The sequence below is a fragment of the Anguilla rostrata genome, chromosome 6 (genome assembly GCF_018555375.3).
Source record: "Anguilla rostrata isolate EN2019 chromosome 6, ASM1855537v3, whole genome shotgun sequence".
Classification (NCBI taxonomy): domain Eukaryota; kingdom Metazoa; phylum Chordata; class Actinopteri; order Anguilliformes; family Anguillidae; genus Anguilla; species Anguilla rostrata.
The window spans coordinates 17,652,850-17,674,560 of NC_057938.1; the positions used below are offsets into that span (position 1 = coordinate 17,652,850).

General features: G+C 48.7%; 1 protein-coding gene across 2 annotated transcripts in view; it reads left to right on the plus strand.

Moving 5' to 3' along the window:
- Window positions 1-21,711, plus strand: part of fndc3ba (fibronectin type III domain containing 3Ba) — a 147,771-nt gene that overhangs the window by 85,033 nt on the left and 41,027 nt on the right. For both annotated transcript variants that reach the window (XM_064338733.1, XM_064338734.1), the window contains exons 5-9: window positions 2,201-2,432; window positions 2,749-3,060; window positions 15,652-15,710; window positions 20,552-20,709; window positions 21,191-21,250. In XM_064338733.1, coding sequence (XP_064194803.1) covers window positions 2,201-2,432; window positions 2,749-3,060; window positions 15,652-15,710; window positions 20,552-20,709; window positions 21,191-21,250 — 821 coding nt within the window. The remainder of the gene's footprint in view (window positions 1-2,200; window positions 2,433-2,748; window positions 3,061-15,651; window positions 15,711-20,551; window positions 20,710-21,190; window positions 21,251-21,711) is intronic.

The window sequence follows — 21,711 nt, forward strand, 5'->3', positions numbered from 1 at the left end:
AAATTATTTTCCCGTCAACGCTCCGTCCAGGAAATTCGAATAAACAGCTGCTTCGTTTGTACCAAGCCCCCTTGGTCTCGAAGGAGAACGACTTGATAAACTGTTCCCCCCAATTAGTTATCCGTTCCCTCAAATAAGTAATCCTTTCCTTCAAATAATAAATCACTCCCTTGAATTACTAATTGGTGTCCTCAAATTACCAATTTGGAATTTGTGCCCTCAAATTACTTGATTGATTCCCTCAAATTACGGCATTAGTCATTAACCTCATCACCACCCTAAACATGATCAACACTTTTTAAGCAAAGCACTTCTTGGCCACTCTGCATGTTCAGGACACTGCACTGTGCCGGACATGAGCTGTCACCGCAACCAGAGAGACGGAAACGAAAGGCATTTTATGAGTGTCAAAGTTTAAATGAGGGAACGAATAAGTCATTTCAGAGCTCCAATTACTGATATGAGGGCGTGGAGTGCAAACTTGTGCTGACCAATTGAATAGTTTGATTGATTAAATGATTTGAATGATTGCTCATTCGAGGGCATCAGTTAGTTATGAGAGGGCGCGGATTGCTAATTCGAGGGGAACTATTTACTAATTTGAGGGAACGATTTATCAAAATGTTCTCCCCCTGACCCCCAGGGGGCTCTGTACATTTGTAATTCAGCAGGAGTAAATTTATAGAATTTCCCTGTAGCATGTCAGGGCAAGGCTCCTTCCCTCTCACTTTGCATTCTGTGAGTACAGAGGGTCTGTCAAAGAGGTAATCCTGTGAGACGGCTTCTTTCTAGGGAGGCTTACTGGATAACCCATATCCAAATACTGAGATCATTGATACTTAGTATCTAATTTAGTGCTAAGTACTTAGCAATGCAGTTAATGTACGCCGTTCATACGTTCTGAATTACGTACTAGACCTCTGTGATTGGGAATGGGCAATAAATGCAGCGCTTGGGCAATAAATGCACCGCAATGCAGCGGTTACCTCGCCAGAAGGAGGTTCCGGGTTTGAGTCCCGGTTGATCTCTCTCTCTGTGTGGAATTTGCATATTCTCCCCGTGTTCACGTGGGTTCCTCCAGGTACTCCGGTTTCCTTCCACAGACATGTAGCCCAGGGACTACAGATGAAAATGAGCCCCTCCTGGCTGACTCCGGCACAATTACAGAAATTTTGTTAATGTACAGTCTCCCTGTCAGATAAACTAATGAATTAAATGTGTGTTGTCGTGCGTGTGTGCTGTTACTTTACTTTTTTTATAATGACCTACAAGCAATTCAAAGTTACTTTCATGGCAGAATGTACACAGATGTAACATAGTGGTATTGTGTTTGTTTTGGGAATTTATGCCGTTATATTCATGATACTTGATGTCAATAGCATTGATCAGTAGCTTTCTCAATATTTGAAACTCGGACTGACTAATGATGGTCTTACTGCTATTTTTAGTTTTTGCTTTACTTGTGTTTTTGATCGTCTCTTGATCACCACTATTTCTCAATGCTTTGAAGCACTAAGTTGACTTTTCATCATCTTTTTGTTCAAAAAAAACATTGAACCATTGAACACAAAGGAGACATGGGGGGAAAAAATGGATGGTTAACCAACTAGACCTGCTTGGATATATTGAAATCCGCTAGCGTTGAGAGTGCAGTTTCTATGCTGAAGTTTTTTACGATGGCAGGGAATGGAGGCGGTGGGGGCCCCCGGAACATTCCAGGCCTTCCGTCAGCCTTGGCCTAACGAGAGGCGAGTGACGAAAACAAATTCAGCCCGAGTTTCTCCATTCAGGCCGCGAATGCCAACCAAGTCCAAACATGATCCAAGTCTCCGATAAGCAGACTTGACATTCTCATAACACGGCTGCATGCAGATTGATGCACTTTGTCGAAAAAAAAAAACAGGGTTACAAGTTCAGGCAGATGGTGATTTTTTTTCTTCCATTATTGCTATTACAATTTTGCCAAGTATGTGGAAGCTCAGTAATTTGTCCTTATTAATGAGGGAAAAAATGTGTGACAGAAATTAATGGGGCATATTTCTCAGGTGTGTACGAGACAGTGGTGCTCACACAGCATGTAGTCTTGCTCTCACCGACAGAACCCCCTCCACACACACACACACACACACACACACACAGCCACACACGCATGCGCGCGCACTCGCTCTCTCTCAAATCACTCTCCTCTCTCTTTCTGCAGGTTTTGGAGGACAACACTGGGGTCCGGAGAGTTGTGGTTACCCCTCAGTCTCCAGAATGTTACCCTCCCAGCTACTCCCCGGCCATCTCCCCCACTCACCACTTGCCCCCGTACCTGACCCACCCCCACTTCATCCCCAACTCTCACACCGCCTTCTACCCGCCAGTCAGCCCAGGCGACATGTCCCCCCATCAGTACTACCAACATCACCTTCCTCCTATGTACAGTGAAGGTAAGAGAGCGCCAGCACACCACATTGGTGTTACTTTTAAATTCACATTCGACAGTGCAGCTGTTTTGACATGATAACATCGTTCCACATTTGAGCATATGTTAGGCTACCAGGCATACGACAGACTATAACCAACTCAAACGGCTTTATCAGAGGAAGTCATATCAGCTGAGAACTCAGTCGCCTTGGGGATTAAGCAAAATCCAATGAGAGCTGTGGGCGACTGCGCGAGCCGGCTCAGAGCGGCTCAGACGGCTCGGCTCTGCCACTCACGCCCGCCCTCCTCCTCTCTCCCCGTCTCCCCCTGGCCTTGCAGAAATCATCCCGGTGTACGGGATGTCCAGCTACATCGGGCGGGAGGAGCAGTACAGCAAGCCGCAGCCCAAGAAGATCAAGGAGAGGCAGCTGGACAGGCAGAACCGGCTCAACAGCCCGCCCTCCTCCGTTTACAAGAGCGGCGGCGGCGGCGGCGGCGGCGGCTGCACCGCCACGCACAACGGCTACGGCAAGAGCCACGGCGGCGTCGGGGGCGGGGGAGGGGGCGGCGGCGGCGGTGGCAGCCCCGGCATCAAGAAGACGGACAGGCGGGCGCGAAGCAGCCCCAGAGCCAGCGAGCCAGACCTGCAAGGTAAGGTCTCCACTGCCTGGGCTATCCTCTGAAATGCCCCCTGTGTTCTGTCTTATTATTATTAATAATAACAATACTAATAATAATAATAATAATAATTATCATCATCATCATCAGTTTACATTTATGAGGGGGGAGGCCTTGTGTCAGCCACCACTAAAATGGGTGGATCTATCATGTGCTTTGCAGTGCGGTGTGAAGCCTAGTGATTGTGAAATAAATTCATGCCCTAAGAATCTGATCGGCAGCACAGCAATGGTTCCACAATTGAGAGGTTCACAAAACCTCACTGCTGTCGCTGTGCACCGTCCTGGCAACTGTCACCACGCAGAAGACCTATCGGGCCCCGCGGGTTCAACTGGAGAGACGGGCCTGCAGCAGCCGCCTGCCTCCAGAAGGCAAACTTTGTCTCTGATACTTATGAAAGGCAGCGGGTGTACACGCAGCTTAGCGCTGCTTCAGTTCCTATCCCCCCACGCGCCGCTGATTGGTGGTGATTGCTCGCGCACCGCGTCTTCGGTTCGATGCCACGGCGCAGGGGGAACGCCGGCGCGCGGGGTGTCGACAGTTTGTCTCCGAGAAAGTTTGTAGCATCGAGGAGCGTCCCGCTAAGAATTTTAATGGTCGCAATTTCACAGCCGGGCTCCAGTGCTGCAATCACGCATTAAGGTTTCTCGCGGTGCCCAAATTTGATACTTTCCTCGCACTTTGTGACAGGAGGAACTTTGTTCTAAGGAAGGAGGGAGCTAAAGGAGCGATGAACTGAAGAGGCCTGCGCTTGAACAGTTATTGCTGATTGAAAAATCATTATTGACCGCCGTTTTTATAATCACCTCCATCACGCTGTCTTTAGAGCCTTCCCACATTAGTGTAATCCACGAGAAGAAAAAATTGGATTTTAAAAGGCACTTTTAAAGGAGGGTAAGTGTTTGGTTGGATATGCCAAGCCTTTGTAAATCAGCTTTGCAAGGGCCGTTGACTTCTGTGTGCTCTGCATGTCCAACTCAACACATTCCCCCAGGCTTGTTTTTAGATAGTGTTCCAGGAAACCTTAAATTGATTTCAAGCCCCATTTTGGTCCACATGTTGAACAGTATTTGTATGCATTCGGCTTATTAATATATTCTGGAAACTGCCGCAGGTGACCTCGAATCAGTTGAACATCACACAAGTATCTCCCGGTCGCATCTATTGTTTTTTAAAATTTGCTTATTCATTGGACAGGGGCAGTCGAAAGTTTTTCATATGGATATTCGAGTGTCCAGTATGTTGCAATGAAGTTGGCTCAGAGGCTAACGAAGTTAGGAATACAAATAGCTCTGAGGTTAGATATTTGTCCATGTGTGGTGGAATGACTTGTCTTTGGATCATTTTTTTTTGTCTTTTGTTCCTGTTCTCGGTATGCTTATTTATTTAACTCATTTGGCCCCCCCGTCGAGGGGTTCTGGCCGCTTACACAAGCCCATTGCTGGTGGGGAGGCGAGTATTCCTGCATCTGAAATCTCTAGCTTGTACGGGGAGAGAGAGGGGCGGAACGAGAGGGGGCGTAGTCATAGGAACCGCGTAGCCGGTGGAGTTCCGCGGCGCTATCGTTTTTCCTCACCCCCACAAAGCGGCCCTTGTGCGGCAGGCGCGGCCTTCTCGCTCTCTCCCCCCACGAAGCGGCGGTCAGAGCCCCCCTCGTTGCTTTACCGCACAGCGGCGTGCAGTGTGCACACGGCCCCGACGCACGGACTCATCACCGCCGACGCTCTCAACAGGCCCTCTTTTCTCCCCGAAGGGGGCCATCGTTCCAGGGGGGGCTGGAGGCGGGGGTGGGGCGGGGGGAGGTTTAAACGAACCCTTTCAGGCCGCCGTCATCCACCCCGTCGGCCGCTCCGTGCCCCACGCACACCTGCGCGAGCGTAGTGAAACAGAGGCCTGCCTGTGAGACCGGAGGCCGGCGGCGTAAAGGGCGGTTTTTTTTTTTTAATCGCACGGTAGGATAGGCCTCGAAAAGTAAAAAAGCGATAAGGGCTCTCACGGGCCCCGCAGACCCGGTCATTACCGGCCCCCGTCGGCATTTAGAAGTGCTGACAGGTGGGGGTGGGGGCGGTCGGGGGGAGCGCGGGAACGACCCTATTAAAAACGGCAAGGCCGCCGAAGCGTACCGCCACCTGCGCTCTGCTGTTTTAGAGAGGCGGGCCTGGGCGCGCGGTTTTCCTAGCGGATCAGGCTCCGCGTTTTCCGAGGCCTCCCCCCCCACCCCTCCCCCCCGGACGCTAGAACGTTCCATTGTGCGCTGGGATCCCAGCTTGCTACAACAAAAAGATATATATATAACAAGGGGTGGCCCCGCCCTCGGGTGCTTGCTGACGTCACCGAAACGCCGCGTTTCGGAGAGCGCACCTGCCGAGCGCCGGCCGTCCGCGGCTTCGTAAGACAGCGGGTTTTCCGTGCTTTTCTTCTGCGTCGCCGCCCGCCCGCCAGTTTACGAGCGGCTCGCGTGAATCCCGCGAAGGGTTCGCCAAACCCGCCGCGTTCTCCGCTGCCGCGGCCCATATGGCGCTTTGAGCTGCGTGTGAGCGCGAGCGCGGCCCAGATCAAAGGGAGGCCCCGGTCCCGCCCGCGTTTGAAACCCGGAGGCCCGGCTTTCGCTCTCGCTGCTTTTAATCAAACGACAAATCCGTCAAGGGCGTCAGCCGTCATGTCACACGGCAATCGGTCCAGCATGCGCTGCGGGGCCCCTGGGAGTTATTCCTCTTTTGTCTTCCCCCCTCATCTGTAATCGGTTGACCCCAGAAGTCAGATCTCCAAAACGGTCCCAGGTCTCCCTCCGGTGCTCGCTGAAGGGACGTACGTAATCGGCAGGACGTAACGAACCCCCCCCCCCTGCCTCTTCACCTCCGCGCTGGATCCGATTGAAGCGTACCTGCTTCAGACACGTTCAGGAGAGTGGGAAAGCTAATGGTGTGGAGAGAAACGCAATGAAGCAATGGCAGATAGATAGGGCTGTGGACACCAGGGGAATTGTGGGTAAATGTCCAGGTGTCCTGGCCTTCAGAGACTGCGTTTATTCCACCGCTCTTATACGAGGGTAAATGAGAGCGCCCCCCCCGGGGGGACCGAGCGCTCTGCGGGGTGATCTGGACGGGTAATGGAGGATGTGTAACAAGCACAGCAGTGTCTGCAGACTCACAGGCCTGCCCAGAGTGTCAGGCGTAGAGAGGGGAACAAGCAGGGCCTCTCTGCATCATGAGCGCACCCTCCTCTCTCACATGCACACACACACACACGCACATATACGCATATATACATAGTATCATACACACACACACACGCACACATACGCATACATACATAGTATCATACACACACACACACACGCACACATACGCATATATACATAGTATCATACACACACACACACACGTGCACACACATACATAAAGCCTGCGTGCTCTAGCAGTTGCGTCTGAGTTAAAAATGTAGTGTGAGAGTAGTAATAAGTTTGACCGTGCTGATACGTGCGGTTGGGGGAATGTCTGTGTGTGTGTGTGTGTGTCTGGGTGCGTGTCCGGAATTTGTGTGCGTGCGGGCGGACTGGTGATAGCACCAGCGCAGTTATGGTCCTTCTTCCTTCGCTTCACCATAACTCCAAATTGCCCAAACCGGGACAGACGTGGAGCGCCTGGCGCTGGGGTTCGGCTGCCTGGAATCCGGGCCCAGCCCGAGTCTGGAATACCAGACAGGGCCCGCTCTAAGAAAACAAGCAGCCCACTCCCGTCTGGACCTGCGAATGCGCATTCCTGCCAACGAGGAGGTCCCAGCACGCTCACCCAGCACGCTCACCCAGCACGCTCACCCAGCACGCTCACCCAGCACGCTCACCCAGCACGCTCGCCCAGCACGCTCACCCAGCATGCTCGCCCAGCACGCTCACCCAGCACGCTCGCCCAGCACGCTCACCCAGCACGCTCACCCAGCACGCTCACCCAGCACTCTGGCTGGCCTTTAGAGAGGTACAGGCCTGGAAGAACACACTTCGGTCCCCGGTCATCTGTGTGCAGGGGTGGCATCATGGGGCCTGCTGAGTATCAATGGACATTAGTCCACTTCTCGCTGCCTGTTTTAAGCCGTTGTCAGGGAGCTGTCAGCAGTGGCTGATTGGCCGACGAAGTCGCCGCATCACCACACGTTCGATTTGAAAATAAGTTCCAGGGGGAAAATCTTTTGGTGGACATTACGTTCATGAGCTTTGTAAAGTTGAGAGCAGACGGGGGCAGCGGTCAGGCAAAATGGACGTAGCTCTCTGCCGATCTACGGTCGTCTGGTCGACCAGAGAGACGCCTGTTGGAGCAATGAAGCTGGAGTCAGCCTGCCAACCTAAACCCTCCTCCCCCCCGGACAAGGCGATGGCCAATTCCATTCCGTCCTATGGGGCTGCCTGCCACAGTCTGTGCTCGCCACAGTCTGGGTCCAGTACCAGATTGTGAGGCGGCTTCCTGGCAATGATTGATTCAGCTCCCTTTGGATACTAAAGTAAGTTTTTTTTTTTGTGATATTCCAAAAAAAAACTTTCAATTTTTAAAAGAAATTAGCTACAGAGAAGTGGATCCACTGAACCACTCTGAAGAAAGCTTTGGCTCATTTGTACCCTTCTGCTCGATGAAACTAAAAAGCGGTTCGATTCATCTTTGAGTTTGAATCACTTGTTCATTTTAGAATGACGTATTTCCTGGGTGAACGCACTGCTTCAGCGACTTGAAAGTTGGGTGAACGCGGTGGTTGACCACGGAAGATCTTCATTACCTATGGAAAACAAACATCGCTCTGCATTATCTTCCACGCTTTCGGTAAACACGTCGCGTGTCCAGAGCTCAAAGTGCGGGTCGTTGCTCTGGCTTCCCCTCTGCGGTGTTGTGTAACGAAGGAGAAGACGTTCTGTTCTAGCATCGCCCCCGTGTTGTCTCTAGATTTAGGGAGCGTGTTTGCCCCCCGTTCTGTCGCCGTGTCCAAATCAATTGTGTGACTCAATTTTAGGAGTCAGCTGTTTAGGGGTATGGTGATGTGACACTTGAAATAAGTGTGATATTATAAGTCCGGGTTGTCCAATCTTATCCGAAAAGAGCCAGTGTGTAGTGCAAGGTTTGGTTTTAGCCCAACACTACAACATTTGATTTAACTATTTAACTAATCATGGAATTCAATCAAAGACCTTGATAAGTAGAATCAGGTGTCTTGGTGCTGGGCAAAAACAAAAACCTGCACCCACACCGGCCCTTTTCAGATAAGGTTGGACACCCCTGTTATAAGTAGTGCTGGGCACTTCTGCCTGTGATTGAGAAGGAATGCTGTCTCCTTATGACTGGCAGTTGTGCCAGACATTCTGCTGCGGTTCGTCAGTGGTGATTTGGATTGGGCAGCCTCTCGCCAGTGCCAGGGGGAAAACCTTCCCCCCCATTCCGTCTGGTCATGTTCACCGGGGCGAGGTCTCGTCCCACGCTCGCCCTTTTAACTAATCTGTGTTGATAGGAGCTGCAGTCACCACCTGGAAACAATGGAAAGCCTTGTATTGACTGACGTCCGCGCTGTCCTTTCCGCCTCGACCCCTCCCCTCCTCTTCCCGCCATGCCGGACCCGTTCCAGCAAACGGCGGAGAAACCGTGCCAGTCACAACCTGGTGGCAGTCCAGGACCGGCCCGGGTATGATAAACAGAGCTTAAGGGGAGTGACAGCGCGAGCTTCGCAGCTGTTCCCCTGGTTTAGCGCCCGCCCCCCTCTCTGTGTCGAGCCGCCTCGAGACGGCTTGTCTCGGCCTGATTCCTGCTCTCTTTGGTTGCCCAGCCTTGTTGCCGGTCCCCGCTGTTACAGGTCGACCCGTGTTGGTCTGGTTTTACCCCTGGAGCTGCATTCTGATCTCCCTTCACTTCCTGCCAACCCCTCTCCCCCTTCTCCTCCTCTCCTTCCAGTAAGGGCTCAGCCACTCAAAGGGCTCCAAGGTCTCCTGACTGGAAGAGGGGCCTGGATTCCACTCCCTCGCAGTCTCCCAATGGCATTTGGTGTGGTGTGATGCCGAGCCAATAGAGTGCCCTGTCACCGAGTAATCAGAGTCAGCTGAGAGTGACCTCTCTTTACCTCTCTCTACCTCGTAGGCAGGGCTGTAAATCTGTCCAGCTGAGAGTTGTACATTCGTGTTATGTTTGACGTGTTAATTGGCTAGAATGTGTATTAGTATTGTGAGGATTCAGTGAAGGTGCTTTGATTGCTTTGTGCATTTTTCTCCCTTCTCCTCTGTTGGGCATGCGTCTCCCTCAGAAAGATTGCTATTGTTTAGTTTTTGTCGCTGTCAAACTCTCGTCCAGTTTAGAATTTTTTTAACAGATGTGCAGATCCCAAAAGGAAATCTCGATGCCAGGAGAAGCATTTGTTTAATCTCTGTCATTCCTTAACAAAGCTCTCTGAACCAGAAGGGCACATCAGCATCCTTGATTTCCCCAAAAACCAAAGCTCTTAAAGGGATAGCGCACTTTCTGGGTTTTTGTTTTGATATTGCTTCAGTGTATATTTAGTGTATGTTTTTGAGTGGCCCAGATGGTTTTTTGTTCGATGAAGGATATTTTAGCTATTTGCCTATGTTTAAGACAAACTATTGGCTTTACAATGTTGGGGCATTCAGACATTTGTGGTTTAAAGCTAGAAATTGCACTTCAAGTGACTCCAAAGTAGCTTTTATGGAGACTTTATGCTTCCATAACAAGTCTATATTACTGTTGTATTGTCTTACTGTTGTTTATGAATTTTCTGGGGTTTTTTTTGTATGTTAAATATATATATATATAGTAAAGTGTCTTTGGGTAGGGTAAAGCGCTATATAAATAAAATTTGTTATTATTATTATTATTATTATTATTATTATTATTATTATTATTGTTGTTGTTATTATTATATCACCCAGTTATTCTTTGTAAAATCGTTGTTTTCCGTTGAGGCAATTTCTTAGGAAGCATTTATTCAGATCGAGGTCTCCCTCCGGCCAGAAAGTGCCGGCAGGAGCAGAGACTGGGGAGGGAGGTGCATCGCTCTCGTTCTCATGGAACTGAGCTCCCTGGCATTGAAAAGGGGATTTGAGCAGCCCAGCTGTTAAGCAGATGGAATCCTCGCTATTTGGAGATAAAAACACTGGAACTCCAGAGCCTGCCGATTTTTTTTTTTGCCCCTTTCTCTCCGGTCGGGCCTCGGGAAGCTCCTCTCCGCGCTGTCATAACCCACACGTTTTGGGAAAAGTTTACGGCATCGTTGAACGCTTCCCAAACTGGAATTCCGCTATTTAAAGGCATAGTTCACTGCTTAGTCGAGCCCTTTCTACAAATAATTAGGAAATAGGTAATAAAACGTGCGTGTTAATGTCAATCTTAGTTTTATAGGCTGTTTGTCTCATGCAGTATCCCTGACAACAGGCCAGTACAAGCCTCAAGCTGGCACAGTGAGCTGAAGTGGATTACCGAGATGCTCCCGGCCAAGAACGTTGTTGGTATTGGTAGTCAGTCCCCAGTATAATTGGGGCATTGCATTGCACCCCCCCCCCCCCCTACTCAGACAGGACCCAGCCTAATTGTTCTTTGTGCTCAAATTTGTTGTTTTGATCAGAAAAGGTCAAAGGGCAGCGCACATGTGCACTCGTCTTCCCATCGTCACACTCTTTTCACGTTCAGTTAAAGTCTCTCCGTTTCCAGTGGGCTTCAGTGGGGCGTTGGAGTTGGGGGTCGGCCTGAATGTGTGAAGCGTCACTAATCGGGAATGTGAGTTCGTCTCTCCCCATCAGGGGTCAGCGTTGAGCTGCTGGAAGGGTGTGTCACTATAGGGTCTTTTGTATTTCGAGGCCTGCGTTTGCATTGTTGAACAGGCTTTAAGCTTTGAGGCCAAAACACATTGTCCCTCCCAAGAGATCCCTTTCAGTGTGTTTGGATTGTGAAATCTGCTTTTTTCTTTTTTTTTTTTTCCTGGCCTCATCACAGCTGTTGATGTTGGGCACCCGGGTGTTCCTGCGTAGCTCACCACCATGTGACCAGCGCGCACAGATGTGGAAATTCTTAGGTCGGGCTGTTTTAATGACATCTTATGTGATGTGGGGGCAGCCCTTTGGTGAACTACGCCAACAACTTCCCTCACCACCCCCCCCGGTCTGTGCGACCCTCGGGGTGTCATCCGCACACCACCGCCCCCGCCCCCGCCCCCGCACACCCCCCTGCAGGGTTGTTTTTCCAGAGCGAGACCATCCGGCAGACGCTCTCCAGCGTGTCCCTGGACTCCACTTGGCTGCAGCTGGGGATTGCATCTAGCTGTGCTGTGTTTGTAAAGTTTTTTTTTGTTGTTTTTTTTTTTTTAGGCTAAGAAATTCTTTCAGAAAAACTCTCCCCCCCCCACAATTTCTCCCCTCCATCTTCCGGCACTCGGAAGCCACCTGTTCAGATTAAACCGCATTGAACCGGATCGAACCGGACTGTGGTTCCGGCAGAGCCTGGGAACGGGCACTGTGTACCTGTGCTTTGAAGCAGGGGGGAAGCGACCATCGAAACAAGCGGCCTTGTGTGTAAACCGCGAGGGCTGAGAGAATGTTCCGGGTTTACCTGCTGCGCACCGGGGGTCAGCACCACACTGCTGGAGCCCGGCTGGCTCGCATAGCCTGAGCACAGTGTTGGTTTCCTCTCACTCACTCATAATTAACTGAATTATTCATTATTTAACCTAATTAACCACATTTTCTTTCCAGTTTGGAGTTGGGGGCCGCTTGGAGTCGATCGCCTCGTAGTTTTTTTTTGGGGGAGGAGGGGGGACCGTGGAGGAAGTCCAGGCAGCGCTTCGGATTTGCGCGGCCAGCGGAATTCAGGGTGACCTCACGCACATGGCCGCCCGCCCGCCCGGAGAGGGGAAAGGCGGAAAAAAAAGAAACGAGAGACGAGAATAGCGCCACTCCGACACGGGACGCGTTTTTCCGCTACGAGGACAGTTCCGCCGGAGTGGCGTTTCCGCGAGGCGCTGTCGAGGCCGACCGCGGCAAGCGGCATCGAGCGCAGAGAGGGCGCTGATTTGCGGCTAGCGCGCGGGGGAGTGGCTCTCACCCGCGGACGGCGAGAGGAGTGTTTCGGAGCCGCGTCGCCGATGGCGATGGGGATGATGATGATGACGGCGAGGCCGCGCAGACTCTGCTTAGACCGCGACCGTTTCGGGCCTCTGTGTCCTACAAGGCCTCCGTTTCACCGGAACCCCCTGCCTTTTCAGAGGCCATTTTGTTTTTTGTTTTTTGTTTTTTCTGACCCCGCTCCCTCCGCCCCGCTTGCCTGTCAGCCCTCCTCAACGTGCCCCTCCCCTTTCCTTCCCCGTCCCTTCTCATTCGCATCACCGCTCCTTTTCTTTCTCCATCTCCATCTGTCCCTGTGACCTCACTCTGTAATTAAACTCAGATGCTTTCCTCTCTTTCTTGAGGGAGAGAAAAAGGGGACGTGTGCATGGGCTGTAGGGGACAGCAAGTAAAAAAGATTGGGGGGAGAGGGGGAAGGGGGAGAAAAAAAATACATCCGTTTTACTGTGGCAGCAGCTCGGAGCATGTCAGTCAGCCAGAGCACGTCCAAGTGACCGGCCAAACGGCAAGCCGTTTGCACCCCCAACGTCCTGTTTGCATGAGAATGGTGCGGAAGGTTCTGGAAGGCAAGTGGTCTATTAGGAGAATGTTCTTTGTTAAGTGAAAAGCTTGGAAGCGACCTGGCAAAAGGACTTGAATGGTTTTTGTTCTCGCATGGTTCTCTGACAAGCGAAGGCCACAAAACCACAAAATAAACGGGGGTAACCCAAGTTCATTCAGTACCAACAAGGATTTCGTAGACATTTCACATGTACTTTGCAGTAGGCAGAAAAGTTGACTTTGTCAGGAAATCATGACTCTGTCGAATGTTTTCTGGTACGGGTGGCAGTTGGGCTTCCCAGCAGTGGTACTGTAGGGTGTTGGTGACATGCATTTCTTGGTCATCCTCTGCTGCAGATGACAGTATGATATCTGCGGTGCTTTTTAGTCTGTCGTCGCACTGATTGACCTGTGGACAGAACAGGAGGTGTTGGTCTTGTCAGTCAGATCTGCACATAGCCACCTGCACAGGTCACTGATTTTGGTCAGTGTGTGTTTCTTCCATGAGGGGGAGAGAGAGAGAAAGAATGTGCACCATTAAAGCTGTCACTCTGATCTTTTATCGAGAGGACTAGTGACTCTTCACCTCTCTGTATTTCTAGGCTCCCTTCTCCTCTCTGGTGACGTTTGAAGGTGCTGTGCCAGGAGCAGCTGTATCTGCCCCTTAGCAAAGGTTCTCCATAGGGAGGTCAGCGCTGACACCTCCTCATTTCCTCTGGCGAAGGTTGCAGTCAGAATTTCGTTGTGTGCCAGCGAGCCCTGCTGAGTGCTCGCGAGTTCACCTGTCGGGCTGCAGATGAAACGACTTCCTCTGACTCATGTCTGTGTGAGCCCGGCTTGCAGAATCTGGTGTGATATGAAGAGTTGGCTGCTTGCATGCTTTGGGGCAGACATGCCAGTCTACAGCAGACCTTGTCATGAGTGCTGCAGTTTGAGCATTATTAGGCATTCCTGATTGGGTAGAAAAAGGGGGAAAAGCACTTTGAAAAGATGGAAAAGGAAAAAGCATTTGGAGCTATCTTTCGTGGACAGGAAATGAACAAGGCGCATGTGTAATCTTGATATGTACCGTTCATTAAACCTTTTAATTTTTCTTGTTTCATACACAGATGATAATCTTTTTAATTGATTGCTATAAACTAGGTTTCCATTTTGCAATCGAGTGGTGACACCATAACGTTCAAATGCAAAAGCACTGCTTATTTCTGAAGTAAACTTTCATTGATAAAACTACGCCCACATGCTGGTTTTCGTGCCCGTGTTCAGGAAGGACCAGCCACGTGTAGCGCACCCCCAGCCCTCGAGGAAAAAAGCCCTCCTTCTCGAAGGGTCACCTGAGGGTCGTGCAGTCATGACATCATCGCACGGATGATTCACAGTCAGACCTGCAGGGGCTGTAAAACCCATTCTCCCATCCCCCGAAGGCCCCTTGGCGGGAAGGCCTTTGGCGTCAGGATGTGGAAAAGGGGCGGCGGTAGGAAGGGGGGGGGGTCGTGCCCGCGGCCGTTCACGCGGCCGTCAGCCACGCGTCCTCGGCGAGCCGAAACCCGTTAAACCCCCGGTCAGTCGCCCAAGGACCCGCCGCGGGGCCCGGGCCCCGGAACCCGACCCTGCCCTGAACCGGCGTCCAGAGGAGACGGCTCGCGGCGCGACCGCGGCCCGGCGGCGGTGATTTACGCGCCCAGACGTCTCCTCGCCCGCCGCAGGCCTGCCCCGAGCGGGCCCTAATGGCCAAAGCAGCCACCGCCCCCCCCCCACCCCCACCCCCACCCGGAAACGGCGGGTTTCTGGAGTGCGCCGGGGAAGGCTTCTATTAAGAGCCCTGAACCGGGGTTGTTTTGAAATCCTAAATCATTTCAAGATGTGCGATTTGATGGCACCTGCGAGGGATTTGGGGGACGCCTGGGAGGGGGGGGGGGGGCAGCAGAGTAGAGGTTGTAGAGAAGGGAGCTTGGAGGAAGATGACGATGGAGTGTGTGCACACACCAAAACAAGACCCCCAACCTCCCCCCCCCCCCCGCCTCAAGCCCATTTCCCTGCGCTGCTATCCCTCAGCCGTCTAAAGCCTCCCATGATCCTCCAGCTTTTCTCATTAGCGGTGGTCGTCTTCCCAGACTGAGATCCAGTACGAAAACAGCGCGCTTTGGTCTTAACTTGGAAAAAATAGATTGAAGGCCCTTGCTTTTTATTTATTTTTGCTGTTTCTTGAGTTCTGTAAAGAGCAGGAGAATGTAACACACTCTTAAGTTTGCTATTCACAGACTACGTGCGGCTAATCAGAACTTAGCATTTTGTGAGGTACTGGAAACAGCAGTCGTAAAAGGCAGAAGATGCACACAGCCGTAATGATTTAAATGTTGTCTGGGCTTTCTCCAGGTACTGACCCCCGCCCCCCCCCCCCTTGAGTCTGGTTATTCAAGAGAACTACTAATCTCATTCTTTGGAACTTTTGATAATTTACTGTTTTTCTGTGAACGTGGACAGTCACAGAATATTGCCAAAGGGAGAAACGGAGACTGGGGAGAATTACAATTAAGTCTCTCCTGGAAATATGAATCTATCCAAACACGTCGACGCGCCAGTTCCTCTTAAATGCAACTTGAGCTGGTGTGAGTCTGTGTTGTGTGGTTCTCTGACCTGAATTCAAATGTTATGTCAGTCAGATCCTTTTTTTTTGTCTTCAATTTGCTTGGTATTTGAATGTGAATTTTTGTCTCTGTTTCATCGTGACACGTACTCGCTCTTTGTTTTCAAGTTATTCTTAACATATTACAGTTATTTTACTGACCAGATGTTCTTTGTTGTTCTAACCCCATTCCTGACATTTTTCTTTTTCTTTTCTGTATTTTTGCATTGGCAGACAAAATCCTGCCCTCTGCTGGAATGCGAAGGACATAACACTTTTCTTTTCTCTCCATTTCTCGTTACAGACCATGACACGGAGGCAAAAAGAGTTCAAGATGTGCTTTCAGGAATCGACAAACCACAGGTCAGTCTTTGTCACGTGCAAACATCCAGATGTTTCCTGGAATTCAGATGTCGTTTTTTGACTTTGTTCACATTTTTATCCTTTATAATTCCCTTGTACTGACATATAATACTACTTATATATGACTTAACTGTTTTGGCCTGTTCAACTTTTGTAATCAGAAAGTGAGTAAGTAACTGAATTTTATCCATCATGGACAAAAATTTTTAATTCATTCAAACTTACATCTCAAATTGCAAATGTGTTATCATGGTTCTCTGTCATAAAGCAAAATAAATTTTTATTCTAAAGCAATAGGTACTTGGCAATAACTAGTAATATTTTTTCAAACTGCAGGTTCAGGTACTTTAAATAATGAGTAAATTTGGAAAGGAGAAGGCGTTACAAATATTCTTCCCAGAAACTGTTAATTGATATACAGTAAAATTTCTAGAAGAAATTCAGTGCATTTTTCCTGTGTGAGATGTAATGTCATGTTCTTCATGAGGTGTGTTTATATTTAAGTTTATTCCCCCTCTTTTTGTTACCTGCCCAGCAAACACAGTTTACTGTCTTATGTGTTTAATGGGACCCAGCAATCAGGGGCCGAATCAGCACTGTATAGATTTCCTCAGATAAAGACTTAGTTTGTATTTTTCCATACATTTCCACAAGGTGGCAGCATTATATCACCTTGCAGTTTCAGTCATAGACTGGCATGTAAGAGTGACCATAAAAATAATAATGAACCACACACAGTACTTGGCGCATCTAATTTACGCAGTGTTCCTCTGATGGTACTTGTACAGACTTTTATCTGTCATGAAGATTGAAGCTTTAGTTAGATTGATGGTGATAATGTAGGTCTTTGCACAGCTTGCGAATGCAGGCTTTCCTAGTGGTCTGTCAGCCTCAGTGAGTTCATATTGATTGGACAACCGGACTAACGGAGTAAATAGACTGATTTGTGTCTCGGTTCAGACGTTAATGAATGGAGGGAGGGGATAATTCTGTTTTTGTATCGACTCTTGCCAATAAGTGGTTTACCCTTCTGTACTGTCACCCAGTACTCGATACTTCCTTCAACTGCCGTGGCGAAATCCCTTATAATTAGATCCCTGTACGTTCTTCTTCACAGCGAAAATTTTTCAGTTTTCTCCGTTGAGGTTATCTTGGGACACGGTCTGTTCAATATTTAGAGAACTCTCAATCTGGCAATTTTTTTAAAAGAAGCAGTGAATCGTATCCAGTCAGACCTGTCTGTGCGAGCGGATTTGCAGTGAGGAGCTTCAACAGAAATGTCCATCTGTAAGAGTGCAGTGCTGCCCCCCGGTGGTAGTGGCCACGGTCGCTGTGCTCACAAACGAGTGCGTTCCCATATTCGCGTTACGACTCGTTCTGAGTTAGAGGCGGGCGGAGTCCGTGTTCACACCACATGTCCATCAGTGCATCCCTCCATCAGTCCTTCCTTTGCTCCCACTCCCTGAACTGAACTGCATGCAAATTTCCCTATCCATCTGTACATCCATCATCTGTACGCGGGGAAAAATCCTGGAGCCTATCCCAGCATGCCCTGGGCGAGAGGCAGGAAAATACTCTGGATAGTGTGCCAGACTTCACACAGGAAGGCCCCAGCCTGCATGTTTCACCGTAATGGAAATCCCCTTTTACCTAAGAGCGGTGTGTGTTGGAGAGATTCCCGAAGCAGAGCCTCAGATTGTTCCCCGCTCCAGTGTTTCAGCCTGAATGAGCGAGAGGGGTGCGGGAAACGGAAGGTGTTTCTGTTTTCGGGCGGTGAGGGAGGCACCTCGTGTGGCGGCGAGAGTTCCACGTGACCAGAGTGACGGCCGTCCTGAGGATGCCTCTCTGACACATGCAGACGCACGTAGACACCCACATATTAACACAAACATGCAGGCACGCACACTCGGACACATACGTACGCACACACACACACCGACAGACTAAGAGACGTGCACCTGAATATACACTTAGACACGCAGGCAGACAAATGTGCACTCATGCTGCACATTACAGACGCACTGGCGGACAGAAGGTGGAACATAAATTATCCCTCTGTGGTCAATGCCGTTTAGAGCCTGATTTTATTACAGTGGAGAACAAGATGGTAGAATTTGATTTGCACAGCAAAAAACTGAATTGGGCTCCTTGGAAATAAGACGGTCTGCAAGTCTTATGTACAAGGATCAATCATTTAAATAATGCAGTCTCTTTTTACGTGCATTGCCGATGCTGCCTCATCAGTAACGGTAACATTGTATGACATTGTAACAGCCATGTCTGCCATCCGGTGACATCACTAAGAGGAGTCTGAGAGCGGAATGCTTTAGCCTGGCAGAGATGCCTTGGAGAGATAAATGCGGAAATCTCGCTGTATTCTGGAAACCTGATCTCCTCAGAAAATCCCACTCACCCCAGTATCCTCCTGATTTCCAGGAGGATATCTGCGTTGTTTACTCAAGCAGTTCAAGTTAAGCACAAGCAGCTGGTAGCTACAGCGGCAGCTAACGCAGCTCCCAGCTGCTGCCCAACCATACTGCATTCGTTTCTCAGTCCCATTTATGCTAAACCTGCTGTTGGTTTCCTGTACACATCTTGGAGCAAATTGAATTAATGTCGAGGAAGTTCATGTAAAATTGACGTTTAAAATGTTTTTATTTTCCATTTTACTTTTTTGGAGTTCACCTTAAGCCATTCACATGGCTCTTGATTCATTAATATAAATAAAAACCAATTTAAAACTTTAATTTAAAACAACAGTGAGCCAATTTGGTTTGCTCAGAGGTCATATGTATTGCCAATAACTAGGATAGTTGTTAACATAAATTACAAATACATTAAATGAACTGACATTAACTAATATGGTTGTTAAATATGAATTAATAATGCACAGATACGTTAACAAAGCTGTACAGGTTAACTTTTCAGTAGTTAATGCCAGTTCATGTGACCGTATTGTGTTACTGCTCAGGGTTGTCCAACCTGTGAAGAAGTGACCACAGGTTACATTCTAACCCAGCACTAAAACACATGACCCAACAGATCAGCTGATCATGGCCTTCAATCCGCTTGTAGAATCAGGCTGTTTTTTCATTGCTGGGACGAAGAAAAACAGACGCCCACAAGGAGCTTCTCATGTCGTATCGGACACCCCCGTGCAGAAAAACAAGACTCCTGTGGCAGTTTTACTGTGCGATAATATGAGAGGGAACACACTGGTAGCATGTTGTTGAATGTCCAGCAGGGTGCTGAAAATGAACCGGCCCTTCAAAGAGGCTTTTGCCGCCACAGCAGTTGGTTTGTTCCCGGCCTAAACCGCAGGCTCAGGTGTTCAAACATCAAATTATAAACAGATGTGTTATATTCACTGATATTCAGTGCTAAAACTGCTAGCTGTATAAACCAAATGAGCACGGTTTTTCCTTCAGTCTATTTACGTCCTTCAAGTCCACGATGATCCCTCCCTGAGTTTCAGGAAGCAGAAATGCTGTTTTTGCCGAGATCACCAGGACTTAGCAGGGCCAGGCCTGCGATCATTAGTCATTTAAAATTTTACAGTGTAATAAAAGTATAACTGCATTTATTGTGAAGCACTCAAAGTAAGGTCAGTAAATTGTCCGTTTGCCATTCATACAACAAAGGGAGTCGGAATGGGAGACGATTGATTCCTCAAACACGCGGCCCACGGTTTGACTTGACTCATGTCACCTGTCAGCCAATGAGAAGCCCTACGTCTTCCCTGCGCTGCATATTCTCGTCTTTAAGAGCAGTAGCTGTTAACTTACTGCTCTTTCTCTCAGCCTTGCTGCTTGCGATTTTTTATTTATATATTTTTTAACAAGCGCATTCAGACAGATTGAATCGTAAGCGTAGCGCCTAGCTGAGGCTGCTTCTCACTGCAGGAGACGAGCACAGGCCATTAAACCCGCCTCTCCCGATGTGCCTTCCATTTAAGCCCTCCCACTGACCATGCGCCAAGAGCCGTCGTCAATGTTTCTTTACCGAGGCATCGAATTAGTCTCACTTGCTAAGTAGCAGCAGTGAAGTCAGACAAACTCAATTAATATTCTATGTAGAACCAACGCAAACTGGTTTTAAGAATGTTGGAAAATATTCCGAAAGGAAAAGAGTAGGTTGTGTCAACTTGAGAAAAGACCAACATGCTCAAAAGTAATTTTTGCGAAAAGCCCGCATTTGAGACTGTGTCTGGGTTTACTGGTCTCCGTCTTTATAAAGTGTGAAATTAGTCAACCAGTATGTCACTTTTCGTTGTTTAGTTTGTTTATGGTTTAATTTAGATTTTTTAAAAACATTTTTATACTCAAAATTCAATCTTCTGTGTCTGATGAGACTTTAGTTCGGAAGCAATCAATACATTGTCATTATTTTATTGCTAACTGAATTACATTCTGGCAGAAATATATTGTGTTCATTTTCTTGGAAGTTCTTGCAGTTGTGAGAGCTGGCACAGTTAAATGCAGGCTTTTATTTATTTATTTATTTATTTATTTATTTATTTGTTGTTGTTGTTGTTGTTGTTGTTGTTGTTGTTGTTGTTGTTGTTGTTGTTGTTGTTGTTGTTGTTGTTGTTGTTGTTGTTGTTGTTGTTGTTGTTGTTGTTGTTGTTGTTGTTGTTGTTAATTTTTCGAAGGCGGGGGGGGGGGGTTGAAGTCAAAACAAGGCATTGCTAGAGGACAACCTAAGAATTGATGAAGTCTCCCAGTTTTTATCGTTTCGTCACAAACACGTCTGATTATCCAAAGCAGTGCTGTCAGTCACTTGGCTGTTTGCATGAGTTATTTATAAAAACATGGGCGTTATGTGTTGTGTGTTTCCGGAAGGTTTCCAACATCCAAGCCCGGACGGCCGTGCTGAGCTGGACCCCTCCGGCCGGTCTCCTGAGCAGGGACAGGCACAACAGCGACCTGCCCTACTCCTGCAGCTACGAGGTCACGCTCTCGGACAAGGGACGCGACGGGAAGTACCGCGTGGTCTACAGGTGAGCCCGGGCCTTGACATCCTGCCGCGAAGTCTGCGCTTACCCGTATTTATTAAAATAGAAACTTGGGAAATGTTTGAAGTTTCCGCTCAGACGCGGCACAGCGGGCTTCAGACTGTTTATCTTATTTACTTCACGAGCTCGCGGAATGGCTGCTGTGAGGATAGTTCATGACTGCAATTTGGGTGAGTCATTGTGATGATCAAAAGCCACATCAGCCTTGGACAAGACTGATACTAAAAAAAGATTACATTTTGGGCTGGTACTATGGATAAAATTGAACCCATTTTGTAATGGCTCATTAGTTGAAATTGAAGATATTTCTGGTTAGCTTTTCGGATGAAATTGACTACATTTGGCCATTCGGTGAGCTTAGAGGTGGACTTTAAAAGTGATGTTGGAGATGTTTGATCCTCAGGTGCATTTTCTCTAATACCATCTGTGTTTAACTTTGTTCTTTTGCTCATTCCCCCCCCCCCAGTGGAGAGGAATTGGAGTGTAATTTGAAAGATCTAAGACCCGCAACAGACTATCATGTAAGGTAAGGCAGAGTGTCCATTATGTATTATATTTTCTTTGTCACCTGTAGACCTTCACAGCTCGCACCTCCGTCGTAATGTCCATTCAGTTTCTCCTGGCCGTAAAAGTGTCATTCTGCGCGTAGCCTTTAAAATGGTTCTGGGAGATGGGGGAAAAAATGAGATTCTCTCAGAACAGATATCAGCCGAGGGGTTTCCAAACAGCTATGCATCATCAGAGGTCAGTGTCATTTCACAACAGATGACACTGTGAGTTTTGCCCTTTGGAAGTCGATGGGGGAAGGTCCGTGGGGAAATGCGCGCTCCGTCACGTTGAAAGCTTGCCACGGAAATGAAGCAATGGGTCAATTTGTGTGAGGGCGCCCTTATTAGCTTAAATTAATTACCCCCCGCCCCCTTTTTGAACCCAGATGTATTTACCCACCCACGGGTCAGAGCGTCTGTTGAACTTTGTACGCTGCCC